This window comes from Xenopus tropicalis, chromosome 3 (assembly GCF_000004195.4).
Source record: "Xenopus tropicalis strain Nigerian chromosome 3, UCB_Xtro_10.0, whole genome shotgun sequence".
In the NCBI taxonomy this organism is placed as follows: domain Eukaryota; kingdom Metazoa; phylum Chordata; class Amphibia; order Anura; family Pipidae; genus Xenopus; species Xenopus tropicalis.
In genome coordinates, this window is record NC_030679.2 from 62004911 (window position 1) to 62030565 (window position 25655).

General features: G+C 35.5%; 1 protein-coding gene across 10 annotated transcripts in view; it reads left to right on the forward strand.

Annotated features, from left to right (window-relative positions):
* The window catches only part of nav3 (neuron navigator 3), a 384230-nt gene that overhangs the window by 346657 nt on the left and 11918 nt on the right, over positions 1 to 25655 (forward strand). For all 10 annotated transcript variants that reach the window (XM_031898936.1, XM_031898938.1, XM_018092258.2 and 7 more), the window contains 12 exons: positions 1831 to 1908; positions 4605 to 4688; positions 6158 to 6269; positions 6456 to 6577; positions 8552 to 8724; positions 14906 to 15059; positions 18557 to 18728; positions 19131 to 19228; positions 19324 to 19419; positions 22045 to 22213; positions 23372 to 23607; positions 24330 to 24481. In XM_031898936.1, coding sequence (XP_031754796.1) covers positions 1831 to 1908; positions 4605 to 4688; positions 6158 to 6269; positions 6456 to 6577; positions 8552 to 8724; positions 14906 to 15059; positions 18557 to 18728; positions 19131 to 19228; positions 19324 to 19419; positions 22045 to 22213; positions 23372 to 23607; positions 24330 to 24481 — 1646 coding nt within the window. The remainder of the gene's footprint in view (positions 1 to 1830; positions 1909 to 4604; positions 4689 to 6157; positions 6270 to 6455; positions 6578 to 8551; positions 8725 to 14905; positions 15060 to 18556; positions 18729 to 19130; positions 19229 to 19323; positions 19420 to 22044; positions 22214 to 23371; positions 23608 to 24329; positions 24482 to 25655) is intronic.

Genomic DNA, 25655 nt, shown 5'->3' on the forward strand with positions numbered 1-25655 from the left:
ACACTTGAAAAAAATGGGGTTAAATACTGGTGTCTGTATCTCTTTAATAACAGTGCCCGCAAAAAGGTGCCTGACTGTGTGCTGTGATTGTATATTCCAAGATTTAAATAATATATGTAGTGTACATGTAAGTTTATTTTGCTAATTAACATGATAAAAAAAAAACATTTGAATTTTTTTCTTAGGGTAACAGGTCCCCCTTAAAGCAGAGAAATGTCTATTGCAAGCAAAAAATGATGATGAAAAAGTAATAGTATTCCTTTCAATGGTACTAAGGTGTATAGTGAACTGTTTTAATAGATTGACATAGTGGAACATAGCTATCGGAACTGAATAATGTTCTCCATCAGTATGGCTCCATCTGTATAGTGAAATGCACATATTCACTTATATGACTAGAGACATCAACATAATCAAAATAGCAAAAGAATACACATTGTTTTCCAGTTTAATAATACCTCCTTCGTATCTGGGTACATGTCAGTATTGTTCCTGTTCTCATAATTCTCTGTTCTCCACACAATCTGAAGCTAACAAAGACATAGCTGTCATTTTTAATCAGTGATATTTCCCGTTAGTTTGTTGACTTGTGCAGTTGTGAGCTCAGGTCCCCCCACAGAGCGTGCTGTAAGGATTCTTGTGTATAAGCAAAGGTAGCTCTTTCTCATTAGCCCAGGTGCATCTGTCAAACTAACTGAGCCATTGATTGATTCTCCTGGGCTCAGACAGGAATATCTCTGAAAAATACACTGTTTTGGGACTTACTGGCCTCATGGCCTACTCATTCTGTACAGGGAAAAAACTGTGACTCTTCTTTAACAATATCCACTTTTGGCTTATTTTTTAACACATTATCAGTGTGCATGTATGCTCTACTCTTAATTTAGGAACAGGTAAATAGGTATGAAGATTTTTAACAAATTCAGTTAAACAAGTTTGCACAATACTTGTTTACATTGCATAATGATTCTTGGCTGTAATGAGATCTCCCCCTTGAAGATCTTCCAGTCTAGAATGGAGGAAAAATATAAAGATGTAAAAAGAAGAATAAAGGCCTTATTTACATCCAATGTGCAGTGAGCAAAGTTCAGTTTCAAGCCCAATTGCCATGTTATTTCCGCACAGTGCATCATTTTTTTCCCCTTAATTTGGGCATTATTGTGGACTCCTATGGGCAATTCTCTTGGTGCTATTGCACTGCGCCTGCCAAAGTTGTGTCCATTTGTCGTAAATCGGATGCAATTGTGCCAAATGTTTCTAAAATCTGTCTGACGTAATTTCCAGTGCATCATTTGTGATGCATGCACCCTATTTTCTGTGTAACTCAATTGCACAGATTGACACTGAATGCTGAGGGACCCCTGGAGCTAACACCTGGTCCAAAGGTGGTGGTAGCTCCAGGGTTCCAGTGGGTCATTAGGCGCAGCAGTGCATAATTAGAGTCAGGACTGAGCAGCGCCAAGCACAACTACAAGGAAGAGGAAGGGGCGCATTGTGGCGCAACTACCTTTTATGAAAGTGGTTTTACATGCATCTGACTGTGGGGAAAATTGCAAATGCCCACTGCACTTACACAGACGTAAAAGAACCTTTTCATTTCAAGGGCATGAGAAAGTGATGTCCGTGTCTGTATTATTTATCTCACTGTTGCTTAAAATGCCAAATGCAGTTAAATGGAGGCCATCACTTCCATTTCAAAACAATCATACATTGTACTATTTCAAATTAAAAGAACTGGAGAGATAGGTGCTAGTGTATATAGGGTCACTGACATATTGTGCTATGTGTATAAATTATTTATTTAATTTAACTCTGCTTATTATATTTTAGCAAATCCAGAAACTGAGGAGGGAGTTGGTTGCCTCACAAGAAAAAGTGGCCACATTAACATCACAGCTTTCAGCAAATGTGAGTAAGCTGTCTTAAAATTTAAGGCGGGCTATTATTGAAAAGCCTTGTATAGTGACACTTGACAATGATGCTAATGCGTTTAACATACAAATTATTCAATATTTACTGATGATTAAAATCTGGAGATTTAACAATATGTTGCTTAGCTTTCATATATAGGAATTAAGTAAGAGGGATCAGTCACTTCTGTATATGTCTAACTAGGTGTGCTGTGTAACTCTGGTAATAAATGTTAGTGGCTTGATGAAAATCAGAAGCTATGTTATGGTAAAAGCAAGATCATTTAAAAAAAATAAGCAATAAACAAAACCAGGAGATCAAAAGATATAGACAAGACAAGTTAGTGAGGAGGGCTAATCACAGAACAGAATTCACTGATTCAGCAATGAGCAGGAGGAGGCAGCTGGAAAAAATAGCCCCAATTTTTGGAAGCTGCCCTTAATACTGCTGCAGCTTTGTGACAAGCACAGGCAGAGGGGAAAATACATCAAAACAAATTACAAGACAGCACCCAAAATTCCTCCTGTGGCTTAGTCAAGAGAAGCGCAGACCTTAAAAGCCCCCCAGTTTTAGACACAACAGCTCCTGACACTAGGGGGTATATGTAATAAAAGGCACCAATTTCACCCAGGACAGGAGCAGTAACCCATAACAACCAATCAGCAGGCAGAACTTACTGGTCACCTGTTTAAAAGCAAACAAATTATTGGTTACTATGGGTTACTGTTCCTTGGCAAACTTAGTGCCTTTTATTACTTATCGGGGTAGGTCTGCTATTTCTTGTATATAACCAGATATTTTTAAACCCACGAATATCGGGGAACTACCTCTGTGAGCAGGACATTCATATCTTGGAGCTATGTCCTTTTTCTGTGGATTTTCCAACTAAGGCCTCCCTATTTTTTTATGAAAATAACAAGTAAACAGTTTATTATTGCTCTGGGTAAAGAAACTGTATAATATTCCCCATATTAAATTCTGGAACTTTAGTGAAGTTTAGTGACAACTGGTTAATGGATATTTATTTAAAAGTTATTATTTGCCACAGGCAAATTTGCTAATAAATAAGGTCATCCCATTTTTACATCATGGCTTCCTGTATTTATTTCTATATGATCCAAGATTTTGGTGGTGTTGTCACAATGCATCGTTACATTATATATTTATGATGAAAATGAATACCCCTTTAATTTTTTTTTTTTTTAATAAGATATAGAGAGACACCTGCAAAACATTCCAGAATAGCTGTTTTATACTAGGCACAATTCCAGATATAATATATAAAGAAATAGCTAGATGTGACAATGTATCAAATCAGCCATGAGTCAGTGAATAATAAAAAGAAAGTTACAGAAGGTATGAGGTCACTTTTGCACTCAAAGTAAAAACCTTTGTAAGAAGCCTAACTATTAAGCCTTTCCCTAATAACATTTTAGCATATAAAAAGAAATGGGCTGAATTAATACACTTGGCCAGAAATAATAAGCCTAGGACAAAGGATAGTAAGAAATGGCATAACCTACATGTCTGACTGTACATTTCATGGTGAGCACAAAAGGACATTTTAGAAATGGTACAGGCTAATTTTGTTGTTCAATAAAGAAACGCTGCCTAATCCCAGCTGTACACATTTTCAAAGTGAAATGAAAGCTATTACTGTTAAATTATACAGTGTGTATACAGTGTGTGGGAAAATTCTAATGCTCTTTCTCTGTTCTGGTTGCTGGAAGTATGAATAATAAACTATCTTATGAAAACTCTTCAACTTACTCTGGAGCTGTTCCTCTTGAGAAACTCAAGTTAAAACAGTCTCATAAAAATACAGAAACAGAATCAAAAAGTGTCACTATTTTTGATGTTCATGGGTTGTTGTGTATTCATTCAAGCTATTGTAGTAGCCTGCAGGAAACACATTTTGTTGGTTATCTTTTTAAGAAAATAGATCAAGCAACAAAACAGTGGAGCAAATGTACTGTAATAATGTCATAATGTACCATTTCCAAACCTATTCTAAAAAAAAAACTATATTCTACAAGTTTATTATTAAGCTTAAAGAAAAATGTGTCTATTTTGTTGGGGACTGCAAGGTTTATTATTCAAATTTTCCTTTGCATGTCATTGTGCACTTTAATTCATATATACTTGTTCCTTTGTGTATTGACTAATAAGGACATTTTGGTGCATGTAGATAGCATATCCTCAATCTTGTTGGAGTTGAAACAACACTTTTGATTTAAAATCAGATCAGAGAATGTCACCATATCAATAAAATAAAAATTCTGCTTTCATGTTCAGTTGATCTTTGTAGAGTAATGGAAGAATTTGAAAGCTTTCACTTCACTTGAGCCCACACCAATCTATTACAGTTGAAGCAGATATGCTTAATTGAGCCAATTTTCATATCCAATAAGACACATTTTCTGTTGCTTTACATGCATTTTATTTCATGGTTGTAAAGACGTATCATCAGAGGGAAAAAATACATTTGAAAGCAGTGCACAGAATATAAAGTCTTAGCAAAATGTAAACCATATAAATTTCTGTTGTTGGTTCACCAACAATGACCATAAAAACAAAATACTTGAAATAGTTAGATAGCATTTAGAAAATGAACTTCTTTAGTTCAACAAATAAGCCTTTCATTTTGAATAGGAATGGAGCTGATGAATCCTTTCTGTCTGCTTCATTTACAGTCCCATTTGGTGGCAGCTTTTGAAAAGAGCTTAGGAAATATGACTGGAAGGCTGCAAAGCTTAACAATGACAGCTGAACAAAAGGTGAGTTTAACAAAGCTGATTTCAAAGTTTAAGAAATATTAGCAGTTTATATAGTAAGGCATAATAATAAAAAATGATTGTATGAAAGCCCTAACAATATAAGGCAATTGATGCTGATTGTTTTTCATTTGAGCTTTATATTTGCATGATCACATGTTCTGCATGGTGCAGAAGAGATATCTCAAAATCATAACATTACTGAAGCCCTGATAACAGAAGTATGCCTCGCTGTAATGTGTCACAGTTTAATCTGGATTTTACTAAAATCCTTTTGAGTTAATAACACAAATGGTAACCATGTGTTACTAAAGATAAAGCTTGAGTGAAAGATGAGTGAAATTTTAATTTCTATTGCATATAATGTGGCAAAGATGTTTTTAAAGGAGTAATGAAAATAGTTTGAAAGAAAAAAACCAGAATGATTTCTTTTAGATATGTTTTATATGGTTAACAAATCCATAGTGTGAGTTTAAACTCCTACCCAGCCTCTTAAAATGGTAAGCTTTGAGAGGCAAGGACTTACTTCCAACTGTGTCTCTTAAAGGAAAACTACACCCCCAGAATAAATACTTAACAACAGTTTATATTATGTTAAGTGACCTATTAAAGAATCTTGCCAAACTAGAATATATTTATCAGTAAATATTGCTCTTTACATCCTTTCCCTTGATCCACCATTTAGTTATAGGCTGTGTGTAGCGATGAGCAAAATTTTTCACCACGCATGGATTCGCAGCAAACTTCTACCTTTAAAAAATTTGCAGCGCAACAAAAAAAAATGTGCGCCTCCAAAAAAATTGTCACACTCCAAAAAATTATTGCTCATATCATTTTTTTGACACGTGCTCCATTTTTTTGGGGAGTGCGGAAATTTTGCATGTTTCGCAAATTTCTCACCGTTTCACAAATTTTTCCGAAGTTTCGCTAATTTTTTAGTGACACGGTACAGATTCGCTCATCACTAGTTGTATGATCCCACAGAGATCACATCAGAAATAAAGCAGCTAACTGTAACAGAAAGAAGTGTGGAAGCAAAAGGCAGAACTCTGTCCATTCATTGGCTGATGTGGCCTAGCATGTATGTGTGCCTTGGCTTGTTTCTGTGCACTGTGAATCCTATGATCCCAGGAGGCAGGCCATAATTCTTAAAATGGCAATTTTCTATTTAGGATTACCCAATAGCACATACTACTAAAAAAGTATATTTTTATGAAAATAAAGCAGGGTTTTACATATGAGCTTGTTTCTTCAATATATTTTTATAAAGAGCTACATGGAGGTATAGTTTTCCTTTAACACTGATATGTAATTAATTATGTTTTGTTTATTGGATTGTTCCCCTCTCTGTTCTGTTTATAAAGTGGCCAGCACTGTGATAACACTAGCATACAATGTTTTTAGAAGCATTATTCAAATTACCAGAAATAATTTAAATGACTGTACTTTTATTAACCTCTGTTTTGTTTCAGGAATCCGAGCTTACTGAATTAAAAGAAACCATAGAGATGCTAAAGACCCAGAATGCAGCTGCACAAGCTGCTATCCAAGGAGCGCTCAATGGTTCTGATCATAGTCACAAAGGTATCTAGTAAACTGTAGAGTACTTCAGTAAAGTGTATCTTGGACAAATCAGTCAGTCAACGCCTTTTTAGAACAAAATTATTATTAAGAAAAATGAAATTCTGATATTTTTTGGGAAAAAAATCAAATGTGAAAAGTTTGTTGTGAAAGATTCTCAAGAACTGATGATTTCTTCTTACTCTACAGATATGCGGATTAGAAGACAGCACTCATCAGAGAGTGTATCCAGTATTAATAGTGCTACCAGTCATTCTAGCATTGGCAGTGTCAATGATGCTGAATCCAAGAAAAAGAAAAAGAAAAACTGGGTAATGTGTGTTATAAATATATGAAACCTTTTTTTATATCTATTACATCTTCGAAGGGAAGAAATAGACAGTCATGTTGTCAAAAAATTTAGGTTTAGGAACTTAAAATTACTTACAAAAGCAACATGACCTATAGGTAACTTTTAATGTACATTCATATATTGAAGAGTATTTTTTTAAATGTCGGGATCACTTTAATGAGCTTGATCCTGCCAAGACAAAATGCATTAGATCCAAATAGCTACAGCCTAGGCATACAGCTGATACCATAGCTCTCCAAAGATGGTAACATACACTTGAGTGCAGCTGATGCAAACCCTGGTCAGAAACAGACATCTACAGCTACAAATCTGCTCTAATTTCTTATAACATCAGCCACACCATAGCCAAACAAACCTACTTCACTGCACTCATTAATTTACTCTCTTAACCTGCTTTTTCCTTTCCCACCACCTCTGTGTGCATCAGTCAGTTTTAATTTACCCCTCCAGTCTTGGTAACCTTCGTCCCATCTCTCTGCTTCTCTTTCTCTAAACTACTCAAGTGCTTAGTCTACAACCAACAATTTCTCTCTGCCCATAACTTGCTAGACCCTGTACAATCTGGATTTAGGCAAAACACTCCACAGAAACTGCTCTCACCCAGCTAATTAACAACCTGCTATCAGCTAAAGCCTAAAACACTTCTCAATACTAAAAGATCTTGATGCTACATTTGACACTATTAATCACCCTTTCCTTCTCCAGTCCTTTTATTTTATTGACCTTTGTGACACTGTACTTTCCTGGTTTTCCTCCTACCTCTCAAATAGCTATTTCAGTGTCTCCTTTAACAAAATATCATCTTCTCCCTTACTTCTCTCTGCCAGGGTTTCTCAAGGCTCTGTCCTAATCCCCATATTATTCTTTCTGTATACTTTTTCCCTTGGCAAACTAATCAACTCTTATGATTTCAAATACCATTTCTATGTTGATACATACTCAGAAATCTATCTCTCCTGTCCTAATCTCATCCCAGAGAACTGCTATGTCTACCTGGGTGTCCCAGTGCTAACTTAAATTAACCCTCTCTAAAACAGAAATGGTTGTCTAGAACTCATTTACCACCAATAACATCCCAGAACTTTTCCCTGTCCTTCACTCCTCATATCTAGTCATTTACTAAATCATGCAGCTTTCAGAAATATTTACAAAATATGATCATTTATCATTCAAGATGTCAATAAAATTGACAGAGCCACTGTGTTGGCCGGATGCAGTAACATGGAGCAAATTTTGACTTTGAAGTGCGTTTTTGGGTCCAAATTCCAATCCGAGTACTTGCACCCAGGCTAACGCAGTGGATCTAGGTGCAGGGACATCTGAAAGCTAACCAGAATGCATGGGCTGATTCTAGGCAAATAAATGCATGCTGAAAATCAACCCCATGTGGCTTAAGCCTTAGAGAAGCTTACCATCATCAAGCATAGCATACCTTCAGTGTGTACTATATGCTAATAAGTGCAGTGTACAATGGTCTTGACCTTAACATTTTTACAGATTAGGCTTTAAGATATATTATCATTGCTATAAAAACAGGTCTCAAAACATAAATTTGCACTTTGCCAAGTTTAGTATACTTTTTTCTATTTTCACTGAACCTATCCAGAGGCTTAGTTTTAAAAGCTGGACAGTTATGGATTTTTGGTAGCTTAGCTACCATCAAGTGCAAGGTACTGTTCTGTGAAAACAAAGAAAAAGCAAATTAAATTCATTTCAGAATTACAAAATGTTTATTTGAGTAGGACACTGTTGTTCCCAGATGATAGATTCCAATCCTGTAATCATACATATTGGTTTATATTGTCACTAACTGAACTGCTGTACTGCTTTTTGCTTTGACTGGGCAAGCAAACCCACACTAAACAAAACCACATGTGGTGTAAATAAAATATTGTCTTGTAATTTTTTTTTTTTTTGTTGTTATTGTTTTCAGTTGCGTAGTTCCTTCAAACAAGCATTTGGCAAAAAAAAGTCCAACAAACCTCCGTCTTCACATTCTGATATTGAAGAACTCACAGATTCATCTGTGCCCTCCTCACCAAAATTACAGCACAATGGAGATGATGCAGGTTCATTATCATTGAAACTATCTCAATCTAGCACAGAGTAAGTTACCATGTTATTCAGCTCTATAGAACGCACAATAATTTTAAATGCATTTCATAGCATATATAGTAGTCATACATATGTACAGATGTACATTCGCATATCTTTTTGCTTAATGATATGGTATGCAGTATAAAATGATGTGCCTTTATAAAGCAATGTAAAATTAATGGTTTTATGTAAATATGTACCTGGATATAAAATGATGTTCTAAAAAGAGGAGTTAGCTTTAAAATCGTCATGTAAAAAACGCATTGCTGCTTTTTACACAGTATTCTACACCACTTTTTTCATCCAATTCTTTGTTTCCTAAATTTACATTTCAGTTGTCAAGTTATAGATGCCAATTTCTTTACATACATAAATATGTGACTTTATATTCTAGCATAGCCAATAAAAATGGCCTTTATAAATACCATTGAACTAGATACCTTGCTCACATTTTGGTTTTGTACCTAACTACCTTAAGAATTTATTTCTCATTAAACTGTTTGATTTCAATACTAATATATTGAATTAAATACATATGTCTGTCTGTTGTGTAAATTCAGGTCATCTTTATTCTGGGTACCAAAGAAACGGCAAAATGGCCATGTGATCTACAAGCATAGATCTCGGTAAACTGTAGTGTGGTGCATGTGACTGAATCTGTGTGGAGGCTAAGGGATTTGCATGATTTGAATGAACACTAAAGACCCAAGTAGAGCAATAAAAGATTATTAAAACAGATAAACCAGACACATTTACTAAAATATAAGCACCCTCATTAAGATGGGTTGTTTCTGTTACACTTGTTTCGCAGAATAAATAAATAAGTGCCACATCAAGTACTTTTATAAATACATATAACATTTACAATGGAAATATAGTTTTGAACCATTATGAAGTGTTCAGAAACAGATGAGCCACAGATAATGATATGTAAAACATCAAAATGGTTGTGGAAAGAAGCCATTCTGATATATTCCTCTCAACATTAAAAAGTCCAAACTCCGGACAAACTAGACCATGCCCCCAGTATGCCCCAGACACACTTTTGCACATTTTTTTTTTACAGACATTTTTTTGCTCTAACATGCCCATGACCCACCAAACCTAATCACTTTTTGTTTCAGAAAATCAGGACTGTTCCATGAAAACTAGGACTTCTCCAGTAGCACACAATATACCTCCTTGGAGAGGTCATAAAGTTTTTAGATTGTTAGAAATGATAGAAGCTAGAAATACTAAAAATATTTGTATATATACTTTTAATTAAAAATGCAGAAAACTGTGGGCACATAGATTGCAGAGAAGTTCTATAAGATATTCCATTTGCTTTTCACAGCCACATTTTTAGGACTATGGAAAATTTTGGGACAGACTTTATCATTTATTGATACTGGTTTCACAGTCAGGAAAATTATCAGAGAACTTACAATTCAAAAAGGAGTTTTAAAGAACTGACACGTTTGCTTTGTGCAATCAAATCCAGTTTTTCTTCTGTGGGTATTATAGTTCAGTGGTAGCATGAATTGGAATTTTGCCTAAAACCAATGAGTACTGCATGCAATTTAACTTTTTTATTGGAATTAGCTGAAAAGTTATATTATGTGTAGTGATAGGTGAATCCATCCCATTTCATATCGCCAAAAAATTTGAAAAATGGCAAAAATGTGTTAAGGGTGTTGAAGTCAATGGGGGATATTTTGCTGCAACTTTTCCCGTACCGTGCAACTTTACCTCACAAGTTTTTGTTGTGCCCATTGGAGTCTATTAGCGTTTTCTAACAGTGAAAACTGCTCATCTCTAGTTCTGGTTATTGCTTAGATTCATAGATTATATTTTGGCTACCTTTATTGAATACATTTTTCAGTTTGTATCTATTTACCCAGTTGTATTTTCCCACTGAATAGTTCCTCTATAACTTTCAGTTTTAAGTTTTATTTTTCTCATTCCTCTTTAAACAGCTATGGTTAATGTTTCAAAAGTACAAATCAAATCAATTTTTTTATTCAGCTTCTTCCGTCATTTCACAACTTTTCTCTAGAATTTAGCACATTTTACCAATTTGGCTAATTTTTCAAATTTATTAAATAAAATGTTTTCTCCAGCTTTAATCAGGTGAAAACAATTTTATCTTTTTGGGAACAAATTTCTCTAATTTCTAAATTCTAAATCTGCTCTAAATTTCATTAGTCAGTTAAAGCGAACTAAAAGAATTTCTACCACACATTTTATAAACCTGCCTGATTATTTTAATTCTCTTAAAGAGCATTATATTTAATTTAACTAAATACAGTCTGTACATCACAAGTATTGCTTCACTTTTTATCTTTTTATTTTTCAAATACATTTTTCATTTGTATAATATTTCTGATTTTATGTTCAATTTGTGCTAGGCATTTTTTCTTACTAAATATATCTAGTTTAAAAAAATCTATATTGTAAGAAGGCTGTGGCGTTACCTCTGCATTGCTGCGCTTCCTTGTCTCATTTGCGCTGCTACTTAAACCTGCTGAGGGTTTTATACACTGCAGTGATGTAAACAGTGACTTTCAGGAAGAGCGGTATGAAGACTGTGAAAGTGTTTTGTTTTAATGATAGCTAGAACTGCTGGTTAGTAAAAGCAAGAAACAAAATTTACCCATATGAATTCATTTCTCCATGAAAACACAAAATGAAGGACTTAAATTCATTTTTTTACAGCACTAATATACCTTCATTAATCTGACTTATCTGTAAAGGTTTTTGTTTATCCAGGTCATGATATATCTAGTAATGTTAAATGTTAATTCATTTATTTAACACCTGTTCTAAAAAACTTCATGACACCAATGTTTGGATTGTGGTGATTTTATAACCATTTGGCACTTCAAGTCCAACACCTGCCTTGATAAGTTGCATAGCACCATAGTGATTTGTTTATGGTAATTGTAGTACCCTTAAAGGAGAACTATACTCCCCGGGCTGTAAAAGCCCCCTTAACCATCACTGCCTTGACCCCCCTCACCTCTCCCTTATCGCATAGTTTCAAACTATCGCTAACCCCAACCTAAAGAAGCAGAGTAGCAAGCGAACAGTTCTAAATGCTAAAAGTAGCTAAATACTTAACTAAATGCTTAAAGGAGAACTATACCCCCTGGGTGATAAAAGACCATTAAGTAGCACTGCCTTGACCCCCTCATCTCTCCCTTATCGCATAGTTTCTAACTTTAAAAACTGTCCCTACCGCTAACCCCAACTAAAAGAGCAGAGTAGCACAGCTGCGTAACTGGCCGACATCTTTGCTGCAAGTGAACAGTCTTCGGGTCTATTGCCCGACACAGCAGAGAGACTCAGACTGTTCACTTGTAGGGAACTGTTCACTTGCTACTCTTCTTTTAGGTTGGGGTTAGCGATAGGGACAGTTTTTAAAGTTAGAAACTATGCAATAAGGGCGAGGTGAGGGGGGGTCAAGGCAGTGCTACTTAAAGGAACAGTAACACCAAAAAATGAAAGTGTATAAAAGTAATAAGAATAAAATATACTGTTGCCCTGCACTGGTACAACTGGTGTGTTTGCCTCAGAAATGTATATAAACAAAGCTGCTGTTTAGCCACGGGGGCAGCCATTCAAAGGAGAAAAGGCACAGGCACATTGCAGATAACAGATAAAACACTATTGTATTCTACAGAGTTTATTTGTTATCTGCTATGTAACCTGTGCCTTTTCTCCTTTTTTCCAGCTTGAATGGCTGCCCCAGTGGCTACACAGCAGCTTATTTATATAAACTATAGTAGTATTACTGTAGCAAACACACAACTTTTACCAGTGCAGGGCAATAGTACATTATACTTTAATTACTTTAAAAAACTTTCATTTTTTGGTGTTACTGTTCCTTTAAGGGTCTTTTTTTTTCGCCTAGGGAGTATAGTTCTCTTTTAATCATTTAGTTACTAAGGAATACCACTTATATGAAATGAAGAAGTCACTTTGCAAATCATTTAAGGATTACTCAGGATGCCCCATTATTTTATACTTGACATCTTTGGATATGGACATATCAGCTTTGATTTTTATGTAAATATTCCATCAACAAAATGTTTTTTATGAGTATTATATGTACCATTTCTATGTGTTCCTTATAGTATATGTATTTAAGAAATGTTTAGCTTCTCTTATCTATAATTTTGTGCATTAGAATTTAAAAAATGTATTTAAAAATTTTCCTGCTAGGTTTTTTAAACATAAATTTTGAGCATGTTTCTTAAGATCTTTTGTAAACTATAACTACTACTATTATTAACAATATTTAGTATTATATTCCTTAACTATAATATATCAATACATAGGGCCAGATTAACCAATGATCAGAGTTGATTGATCTATTACTGAGTTATTGAACAAATCTGATGAGCCATAGCCTTCTATGTTCTATGAGATTTTGATTGTTCAGACCAGTTGTTCTGTTGTAGGTCTAAGGTAATGAATCCCTGAACACTTACATAATTAAAAATGTTGATTATATAGAAAATAATCATCTGTGGCCAGCACACCCTTCAATGTTTTATCAAAATTTTTTTTATTGTAGATATATTGTTAAAACCAACGTTTCGGTCCTCATTAGGACCTTTCTCAAGGATCCTTGAGAAAGGTCCTAATGAGGACCGAAACGTTGGTTTTAACAATATATCTACAATACAATTTTTTTTAATAAAACATTGAAGGGTGTGCTGGCCACAGATGATTATTTTCTATACATACGTAATTTTGGCTAGCACCCCGCAGAATATTGAGCTTTGGAGTGCGGACACCATTTGGATTTTGGGTCTTGTAGGGACATATAAGAGCAATCCAAAATTAGTCCAAAATGGTTACCAAACGAAGCACCACACCAGCTCTGGCTCTGGGCCCTTGGTGTCCCAGTCTGACACTGTACATCTGCCCCTGACAGTAGTCTTCAACCAACTGAAAAATGTGTATTATGGGGAACCAAGTGATAGTATATTTGAATTAGCAAATCAAATGTATTGATCACATTCAAAATATTAAAGGACGCTTGTAAGCATATGTTCCTTAATGTGATCTTATTCATATTGATACATTTTATATTTTTCTAGGCACTTTGAGATGATTTTTTTTAATTGCATTATATATGGATATTATACCTTGACAGTCTTTCCTAAAACCATTGTTATGAGCAGGAACCCTTGCCCAATGACTGAACTAGTGCTTATAATATGGTTAATTGCATTTAATATGGGCGTTCCTTAACATAACCCTGGATTAATAGCTTTGTATAATCATGGGGCCTTTATATTAGATTGTTTTCTTAACTGAAAACTGTGTGTTACATAGTATGCAAAGAAACATTGAAATAACAAAGGAAATGTCACAAGCATATATAAGATTATTAACTAAACAAAGTTGTTTTATTCAAATATGTTTTAGAAAGTGACCTTCCTTTCTTGCATGCTAGAACACCGTTAAATTTATTCTGTGAAACTTTGTGCCATATTGGTATGTGCCTGAAGCAGGAGACAAATATAACTGCAACAATGATCCTTACAGTTTTCTGCGTATCATTTTGCAGCATGGGAAAAAACAGTAATACTCAATTTTGCTTAGTATAGGTATGGGAACTACCATACAGAATGTTTGGGACTTGGAGTAGTACATTATATTGAGTTCAGTCCGAACCCTCTTGGTTACTTATACTCTTTTGTAGAAAAAAATATATACTGGGAGAAAGATTTTGACTCATAATCTCTAGGGATGCACCGAATCCCGGATTCGGTTTGGGATTCGGGCCAAATCCAGCCTTTTTTGATGGATTCGGTTTTGGCCAAATCCACGGTCCCGGCGAACCGAATCCAAGTACTAATTAGCATAAATTAGCATATGCTAATTAGGATTCGAATTTGGTTCAGGATTCGGCAGAATCCATCAGGGTGGGTTCGGGGGTTAGGCAGAACCCAAAAAAGTGGGTTTGGTGCATCCCTAATAAGCTCACTCTTCTGCCACACTGACTCCACAAATATAATTTATATTATTGCAATAAAAAGTTCACCACTGTCAATATTTATAGTTTGACAAAAGTTTTCCTCTACTTTACAAATAAATTAATCAAATGGTTTTTAATTTGTATAACATGTTTTGTGACATCACAAATGAAAAATGTCCAAAATATTCAACCTGATTTCTGGGTTTTTTTTTCAAGCATTTGTGAATGCACAGAAGCTGAAGCTGAAATAATATTGCAGCTGAAAGGTGAACTCAGAGAAAAGGAGCTGAAACTAACAGACATACGTCTTGAGGCTCTCAGCTCAGCACATCATCTTGACCAAATCAGAGAAGCAATGAACCGCATGCAGGTTTGTGTTTTCTTTCTTGTAATATTTTACTTTTAGGGCGAAGACACACAGGGCGATTAGTCGCTGTAATTTTTTTAAAAAAACAAGTCACGTCAACTACCGTATATACTCGAGTATAAGCCGATCCGAATATAAGCCGAGGTACCTAATTTTACCTAAGAAAACTGGAAAACTGTATTGACTCGAGTATAAGCCTAGGGTGGGCTTACATAATACTACAATTACATGATGCTGAGAAGTGCATGATGCCCATGACTAGACAGGCCCAAAAATCTCTTTGGAGTGAAGCATCTGGCACTTGAGCCTCCTGGTGCACAGCCCTGATAGTGGATCTACCTACCAAATCTTGCACCCAAGGGGCCCAGATTACTTACTAAGAGAGTGCATCAGGGTAGACTTACAGTTTGTGCAGGTTCACAGGGGCCTTATGCAGCCATGGAAAAGCCAGGTTTGCCTGGTGTGCCAAAGCACTGGGGTGCAATACATTGCAGGCCGAGTTGCTCTTTGGCTGGGAGCAGCCACTTTCAAGTTAAGGCACAGTTTGGACAGCTTTTTCTCAGTCCGGGTCCTGAGTTCTATGCAACCAGTTCAAATCCCTAATAATAGGGTATGTTACCAAGATATCAAATAGAATAGTGGAATCTACTCATTTGTCTCATGGAATGAGATTTCCATTGGGGATATTGAATCACAGGAGCATGTGCAATACTGCAACTGCAGGAGGAACCAAGCTTATACCCATGGCAATGCATTCTTGAAACAGAAAAAAGAACACAGCCAAGTGGTCTATTTTTATTTGTATTTGTGTGTATATAGAAAATCTAGCATTTTTTCAGAGCAATCAAAAAATGAGAAGTCTGCCAGTCTTCATTTACAATTAAGTGTGCCATTGTTATCCACTGCACTGGTGCTGCTGTATGTGCCAAATATAACTAGACATAGCCAAATGGATCTTTCCTCAGTGTCGGACTGGGGTATCTGGGGCCCACCAGGGCTGTCAACCTCAGGGGCCCCACACCCCCAGTGTCAAAACTAGGTGTTATAGCGCCCTAGATAAGTCCAGCAGCTGGTGCCCCTATATATATATATATATATAAAATAAAGCACCTTTAGTAAAAAATATCTCTCTTTCTGTATTTTCTTCTCCTTCAGTGATCCTTTCTAATTTTTTTTAACATTTTTTTCTCTTCCTTCCTTTTCTATACCATTTGCTCCTCTTTCTTTGCTGTCTTTCCAGTTCTCCCCCATTCACTCAAATGAATAATTCTTTTCACCTGTACTCACTTTTATTGTTATATTAATTTCCCAAAGCCCCTTCCTTCTCTCTCCTTTTATCCCTTACATGCCAGATATTCCTGCTTTTCCCTATACTGAGCCTACCAGCATCCACACTTGGTTGTGTTTAATTTGCAGTGATAGTGTAGCATTACAAACCTGGGACTCCGCTGCTGTAATGTAACCCTGACCAAAAAAACGTCAAACTCTGGTCGCAGCCGGATACTCTCAGAGTCGCGGGGCAGTGCAGCCTTAAAGCTGAACTTTGGCCCTGACACTGATACGTCACTGTGCGACAGCTGCAACTCCGTGACTCTTTAGTGTATGGGCAAGACTTCAAAAAAAAGCTACTGATCTGTTCTGTGACCCCAGTAGTGTCAGGCTGGGGCCAGAGTTCGAGAGCACCGCTGCACTGCATGCATCCGTCTAGAGAATAGGGCACACAGCAGGGAAAGGACTTACTACACCTTACCAATGGCACCCCCAGTCATGCGTTCTGTCCCTAGTTCCGGTCCTGCACACCCCTGTCGCAAGCACCTTCTCTTATGAAACTCACCACCACACCTTTCATTAAGCACTGGGGGGGATCGGATCTGGGCCACCGGGGCCCACCGGGATTTTTCCCGGTATCCCGGCGGCCCAGTCTGATGCTGTCCTTCCTAATGAGGAATCTGGATTTCACTGGGTGAAGCATCCCCTGGTAAGAGAGTACTATTGAAAGGCGGTACTTGCTTGCATCCACGAGGTGGGGGTCGGCGGCGGGGGTGCGAACGAGCCGGCAGCTGGAATCCTCCTGAGTGGTACTTGCACGAGGGGGGGTTGGTGGCGGGGGTGTGAGCGTGCTTGTGCACACCAGACATCCACGGGGGTATACATCTTATCCATATACGCGAGTATAAGCCGAGGGTGACTTTTTGAGCACATTTTTGGTGCTCAAAAACTCGGCTTATACTCGAGTATATACGGTAATCTCTGTGGCTATAATAATGGGGATTTGTACTGTACAGTATATTTAACATGCAGCGACTTGTACATTTGTGTGTGGAATGAATTTCCCCGTGTCTTTGCCCTTAGAAAAAGCCAAACAAAAATGAACCATATATAGGAAAAGAAGTTAATACTTTTTTAAACAGAACAGGTTAAAAAAAAGCAAGACAAAGTAACAAACCCCAGCAAATGCCTCTTGTATCCAGTACTAACTATTAACAGGGAATGCAGGCACACATACTGAACCAGTTATGCTCATCAAATGCCAAAATATTTTCAATATTAGTACAATGTAATGCCCCAAAGATATAGATAACTCTTCATTTTAGACTTCATAAACATATAACAATTTTCAGCAATGTTAATCTGTGTAAAGTACCCCAACAGTGGTCCAGTTCAGTCATTATAGTGTTCTATTATTAGAAATTATTCTAAGCCAAATCACTTACATCTGAATTGGGTCAGGTTTGGTAAGATAAGAATCTTGCTAAGCATATTTGCTTAACTATGGAATGAAAGTATGGAATGACTTTAAAATGGTTGATTCGAGTTCATCTATTTAGATTGTTATTTATAATGTGCTAGCATTATTTACTATTCCCTTGATAGAGGCTTTTTTGCCCTTACACAATAAGGGTGTTTTGAAATCATGAATAATTTTGATGCTTATTTATGTTATAAGTAACTAAGCTTGTGTAGTGTCCTGGGCTTTTATTTTGTTTGTTTTCTATGTTGAGTTATTTGCTTTACAATATATGCTGAAATTAACAAAAATGTATTATGGGTAGTGATGAGCGAATCTGTCCCATTTTACCAAAAAATTTGCAAATCTTCCAAAAGATTCGTGAAATGGGGAAAATGTTACGCGTCAAAAAAATTGTTGCTCAACAATTCTTTTGACGTGCGAGACAATTCAACGCACATCCAAAAATTGTCACCTGTGGCAAAATGCCTTGTCGGACAATTCTTTTGCCGCTCGCGGCAATTCTTTTGATGCGGGTAACAATTTTTGTACATGCAGCAAATTTTTCCATGGCAAATTTTTTCACCAGTTTCATGAAAAAATTTGCCAATGGCAAAACGCGAATCCATGCTTGGCAGTTTTTTTCGCCCAACACTAATTTTGGGTAATATATATTAAAAAAAAAAAAAAAGTTTGTGATATATATGCCAGGAGCTTTGGTGACTTGGAGAACTCTGAAGTTAACTGGTAAAATATATGTTTTCATTTATAGAATGAAATTGAAATCTTGAAAGCTGAGAATGATAGATTAAAAGCAGAAACAAGCAGTCCAGGAAAAACAGTTAGACCTTCTTCGGAATCCTCGAGTTGCACTTCTTCTTCCTCACGTCAGTCCTTAGGACTATCTTTAAATAATCTGAACGTTTCAGATCATTCCACAGCAGGTAAAGTTATAGTTGCATGTCTGTTAAATAATGCTTTCTACTTTCTTAGTGTTACTTTTAATTAGCAATTTCAATGCATTTTAAGAATGATGCTCCATCATAATTGGTTTTGTATATTTAACATAGATTGACAATGTTTTATTTGTAAGTATGCCGATACAGGCACTCAGCCTTTGTGCTGACATGGAAGGGAAATTCGCTGATATACTGCCAACTTTTATTTTTTATAGTTCTATAACTGGACCTGAAATAATGACAAATCACTTACAAGTGTAGGTGTGACTGATTATTAAACCTTATGCGAATGTTGAATTTTGGAATCAATATTTCCTAATTCATATATGCTCTATAGAAATGTATTATTGTAAATATGTATACTTAAACGAGCTTTTTTTTTTGCAGATAACATATTGGATGATATGAGAGATGGAGCCTTCCAAAAAGAAGGACGCAGTGTTAAAATTGTTGTCTCAATAAATAAAGGCTTTGGACGCAGGAAGGTACTGTCTTTCTATTTTTATAGTGGATTTTTAATTTATTTTTTTATTGAAAGATGCCCCATTCAGCATGTTTTATATATGCTTATTTGTTACAGGATGCAAAGAGCCGTTTCTATTTAATAGGATCCATTGGAGTAAGTGGAAAAACCAAGTGGGATGTTCTAGATGCGGTTATTAGACGTCTGTATAAGGTACAATATGTTCTTGCAGTTTGCCTATTTTTGCTTTGTAGTAGTAACAAACTGTAGTATAAATGAGCATGACAATTTAATTGTAGAGGTCCAGATTTACCGTCATGATTTCTATAGTATAGTTTTTAAATTATATTACACTGTGTGCATTGCAAATAACCCATTTGTCCATTTACAATCTTTTTTTCGAAACTAATTATATATTTTTTTTTGTTTTAATAATCATGCGTGGGCAGCCATCTTGGTTCATTTTGCATGATTTTGTGCTTGCAGAACCAGCACAGTCAGCATAACATCCTGCATAGCCTTTCGTGCAGCTATTGCCCAAGTTATTAACAGATTTTCCTGCAGGGAGCTATTCTCACATCTATCGCTAGATTTTTTAGCATTTTTAGCAGTGCAGTGATTTCTGAGTTAATTTTGACCTGTAGGATGCAGAAACCTACTCCAGCCTTAAGGTTGGAAGGGTAAAGGGCATTAGGGGTGTCAGAATTTTCGCTGAAGTTTTGCAAGACAATTCACCAAAGGCGAAATGCGGAAATTCACTGCGAATCTATGCCTGGCAAAAAAATCACTAGTCAGTATCCTTTGCCCTTTGCCTCTCATGGTATAAAGTGTTTAGAATATTAGTCTTGGTAGTTATTGTACCATTATTTGTAAATGAATATGTGGACGATAAGGCGATTCAGAGAATATGAAGTTAATGGCATACACAGTATATTTTAGCTGCCAGAGAAATGTCTGAAACCACCTATGCTTCTTCCTATTGATTTAAATTTAAGAAGATAGACAGGGTCATTTTAACCACTGCTCCTTTTTACTGAAATCAGCAGGCCATTCCAACATGTGCTGTAGCCCTTAGGGCAATGGCGAACAGGGTGCTCTCTTTTTCTATATTGGACCATAGTTCTTTAAACCGTCATTTCCTGCAAAAATGAATGCAAATAAGGTGGCAGCTTTGTTGCCAATTTGTATAAACCTTTGTGCAAGTGTTTATCAACTTCTCCAACAAACGCTGCTGTTTTACATTGTATGAAACAGCAGAAAATTTGAGAAACGTAACCTTTTTTTTTTTACTACTTTTCTGCTGCAAATTTTTGTGTCCATTCCAAAAAAAATCCACAAATGGCAAAACACAGAAATTTTGTGCAAATTCCAAAACGGTGGAAAATTTGGCAAATGCAACTTTTTCTGATGCACGCATAATTATTTGACACGTGCAACAAATATTTTTCAGTGCATCAATTTTTTTCCCGCTGCAAATCTTTGCACACGTTTCACAAAAAATTACGCCAATTGCGAAACACAAATTTGCTGTGCATCCATGCCTGCAGAAAAAATTTGCTCATCACTAGTGTATTTTCTATGTGCGCTGAGATGAATGCTGATCACAGAGGAAAAAGGTTTTTATATACTCAGCATTTGTCACCTTCCCTCTGGGTACAGATGGGCAGTCACTGCCATTCTTTGGAACATACATCAAAGCAACTGTATAAGTGAACACTTGTGGATATATCCCCTTACACTTAGTACATATAATGCGCACATTTTATGCACTTCATCTGTATTTATTAGTATTTGAATGTTTTGTTTTTTTTTCAATTATCCTCCTATATAATGCAATCTTACTATAAAAAATAGGAAATAGATTTATTATATTTCTTGACAGATCTACACAATTTATTCCACTATCTTCAAATGCCACTGCAGGCATCACATTAAATTCTGTTTCAACAAATGTATTCTTCTTTCCTTCAAGGCTTTACACTGCACTTCTTGTTATTTTTCTGTTCTCATCACTTGCTATTGTATTCCGGCTCTTGCTTCAGATCTGTCTAAAATCTGTCCAGTTTCCACTTCTGCCCCTGATATCTTTATGTTTCATAGTGTAGACCCATATAACTAGAATGTGGTCTGGATGAGAAATAAAACAAGCCTTAAAATAGCATATATTTATATATTACCATAATTATTATTATTCTGTTTGCTTTCATGTTATTATCTCTCTGTTCAACCCTGTCTGCTAGTTGCAGTAAATTACATATTGGTGGTATGTAGAATAAAATTTAGAATAATAAAAGGAACACACATTTTTTTCATTAAATTCCCCTTTAATACACCCTCAGCTTCCTTCCCCACAATAACAAATGTTAGGTTCTATTTAAAAGCCACAATTAAAAAGTAGCATGTGCATATCTTTAATGAGCATTGTAAAGACAAATAACTACTGTATTTCTGACAATAATATTTGCCTTGGTCCAGAATACCCCAGACTGATAATTCTTCAATAATAGTGAGTTAGTTCCCATTAACCCTTTTGGTGCCAGCCTCTTTATTTTTCAAAGCCCGACAAAGGCATAGAGAAAAGACAATGCTGAAAAATAGAATCTACAGAGCTTGACAGTCTGGTATTTTATAGTGCCAGTGCCATAAATTGTACAATCCTCAGCAGACAACTGGCTAATGCTTAAATTCCAACAGGTTGATGTTAAAGGTTTCAAGGTCCAGTGTTGTAACCCATTACTAGATACACAGAATCTCTGTTGTTGTTTTTTCAAATCTACATTCAGCGTTTCAGGTTCTTACATTAAACCCCATGATGATATGTTGTATTTCTTTCTTTAGGAATACATATACAGGGTGGATCCTGCTGCTAATTTGGGCTTAACCTCTGATTCCATCTCCAGTTACTGCATAGGGGATATAGTTAGAGCAAACAATTCTGAAGTGCCTGAAATGCTACCTTGTGGATATTTGGTAGGAGCCAATAACGCAATCACTGTGAACCTTAAAGGTAAATGCTGCTTTATTGTTGCATGTGAGCTGGATGGTCTTTTGTTTTAAGGGAGCCCTGAGAATCTCATTGTATAATGATAAATATTAGTTATTCCATATTATTTGAATACAAATGTTGGATCCCACAAATTTCTTTAGAAGACAAAGAGGCAGAGACCTGCCTCTTCCTCCACAAATACAGCCCTGACTGTGGTAGTCAGCTCTGTAATGGTTAGATGGTTAAAGGCAGGAGGGTTGTGCTATAACTGACAGGCTGGGAAGGGACAGTCAGGTTGGCAAAACAGGAACAGGAACTTCAAGTAACAATTACTTACAAAAGCAGCCCTCTCAGATCAACATGTAGATTAATATTTTAAAAAGTAGGTTTTTTTTGTCAGTATCTTTTCAAAGTTGCTTCAAACAGCAGATGAGCATACAATTGCAATCAAAATGACATGTTCACAGAAAATGTAATATCCATGTTCTGCAAACAATTTATTGATTTACAGATGTATTTGTTATCTTATGAATTGTTGTGGAAGTCATTTTACATAGCAGTAACTTGAAGCATTCCCTGTAGTTGTTTAGGATATTTAATATTTTAATATTCTGGTATACGGGAATAAAGTATCATTTTAGCTTATCTTTTCCTGGAAAACGTTCCCATATGGATAAATAATCTTTATATCTTTTTGATATTTAATATATTAATGCCATGTTGTTCTGTTGTCTAATGTGCCATATCATTTACAATTCTGGTTCTATGACAGTTATAGGCATGTGCAAGCTTACAGTTCAAACACAAAATATTTTAGTTTTCATTCTTTTGGTATAATCAATAAAGCAGACATTTTTGTTAATGAAAGGAGAGATAGTATTATAAAATATTTACAAGTTGTTACTGTAGTCATTAAGCAATTTCCAGATAATCTGGCTTTGTGTAATTCATGTGTCATAATATTTTATGGCCAATTTACATTCATTCTTTAAACGTAATCAATTTGGGAATCACACCAATGCTTGTTGGTCTTGGTACTTTTTGATAAATGTGCAAAAGGCATTTTAATCTAGGATCACTGTAACCATGATTGTAGTTTAAAATAGGGGACTTTTCCTATACTACTCTCCTTTTATCTATAATAATATGAATAATTATATAATTTCTTTTTTTAACTAGGATTAGAGGAAAACAGTTTGGACAGTTTTGTGTTTGATACCCTCATCCCTAAACCAATTACTCAGCGCTACATTAATTTATTGATGGAACATCACAGGATTATATTATCTGGGCCCAGCGGCACAGGGAAGACATATCTAGCAAACAAACTTGCTGAGTATGTTATAAATAAAAGTGGCAGAAAGAAAATTGAGGAAGCAGTTGCAACCTTTAATGTGGATCACAAATCAAGCAAAGTAAGTAAGCAAAAAATGTGTTGTTTTCTAAATAAAACATTTGAGTTTTATTTGCTTGTATGTTAGTATTACAGTATTTTTTCTCAGTGCTGTGACTTACTAAAAACTTTGGTACATACTAGGTGCTATGTTTAGTTGCTTTGAGACTCTGGTCCCTGTGCCTATTTCAGGATATAAAAACTTAGTTAAGTTGGTTAACATTTTGAAATGGTAACTTTTTGACATATATTAATAATTTGATGTATTATACTTACTGTACCCAACTTTATTTGTGCTTTCTTATATATAGAATAAAGCAAAATACCTTTGCTCATGTGCAATTTTTAGGCGCAGTCTAATACATGAAAATATTGTAGCAGGACTTAACGAGGCCAGCAGACTTGTGCTTTTATATAGTTACGTAACTCCTTGGTAACTTCTAATATATTTTTTATCTTCTAATATCTTTATAATTTACAATAGGGTACAATATCTACTATATATACTGTATGTGTGTGTAATATATATATATATATATATATATATATATATATATATATATATATATAAAATAGTATTTCATGTCCACATACAGTATACCCCGGTAGTACAAAAATGTGCTTTGGTGTTTTTCTTCTAACTTTTCCTTGGATGGATATGTTTACCCCTCTGTGTAACCTTGGTAGTAGGATCATCACTTTGTTTTTTCTAGTTATAATACCAAGTTATTTATTTATTTTCAGGAGCTGCGGCAATACTTAGCAAATCTTGCAGATCAGTGCAGTGCTGATAATGATATAGACATCCCTTTGGTAATAATTCTTGATAATCTTCACCATATTGGATCTCTGAGTGATATCTTCAATGGATTCCTAAATTGCAAATACAGTAAATGGTATGATTTCCTCTTTATAAATATGTAGCTAAGTGCACGAAACCTAATTTTATATGGAAGAAAGAAAGCTGATACTAACACAAAACCTCATAAACGACTATTATTTCAAATGTAACTATAACAAAAGTTATTTTTTAGCATGCAGCTATCATACATTAACTGTCTAGTACCTCTCATATTTCTACAGCTACCTGAACTTGTAATACTAATCAATCATTTTAAATCAATATATAATCCAAATCCCAAAGCCTCTAAAGGAGCATTACAATGCCCAGTTTTATAACAAAGAAAGATGCCAGGATAGCATAGAATACATTTATATTTATATATGAATCTATAACATGATTTACAGTACAGGGGTGTGTTGTACAGACCAATTTTTTTAACTGCAAAACAAAAAATTGTGTATGATGTGTATGTATATATATATATATATATATATATATATATATATATATATATATATATATATATATATATATATATATATATATATATATAAAAAGAAATAAAAGAATTACATGCTTAGACTGTCAAGTTGCTCTCACCATAAACTGGCAGTTCTGTAATAATGACAGTTTTTATTGCTTCCTTAACTTAACTTTCTGCAAAGGTTTGTGTCAAGTCCTTGGGTACAGTCTGTGCTTTCACATTAGTTTGTTTTACCTTGTGTGGTTGCACACAAAATTACTCAAAATAATATTCCAAAGAAGCTTGGCAATATAAAAATCCATTGATGTATTACAGGTATAAACTAGATATTATTTCCCTAATTTATGAATACCTTTGAATAAGCATTTTAAAGGAGGGATGCTGATACAGTTGTGTGTGAACTAATCCTTGATGTCCACTTAAAACTGAGATTCTGTATATTGTGTATATCAGCAATAAATCCAGTTTGCCTAATACTATGTATAATTAGAAAAAGATTTGCACAGACAAGGGTCGGAATGGGCCATCGGGACACCGGGAAAAATCCCAGTGGGCCCCGGCGGCCCAGACCCGACCCTTGCTGGTGCTCCCCCTATCTGACCGCTCCTCCCCTGATGCGTTAAATTTACGTGCGCTCAGGGGAGGACGTCGGGTGGGGGACCCTACAGGGGAAAGGGGGCGTTTAGGGGACACGGTGGGCCCTGCACTCCCCAGTCCGATCCTGGCACAGGCACCTAACTTC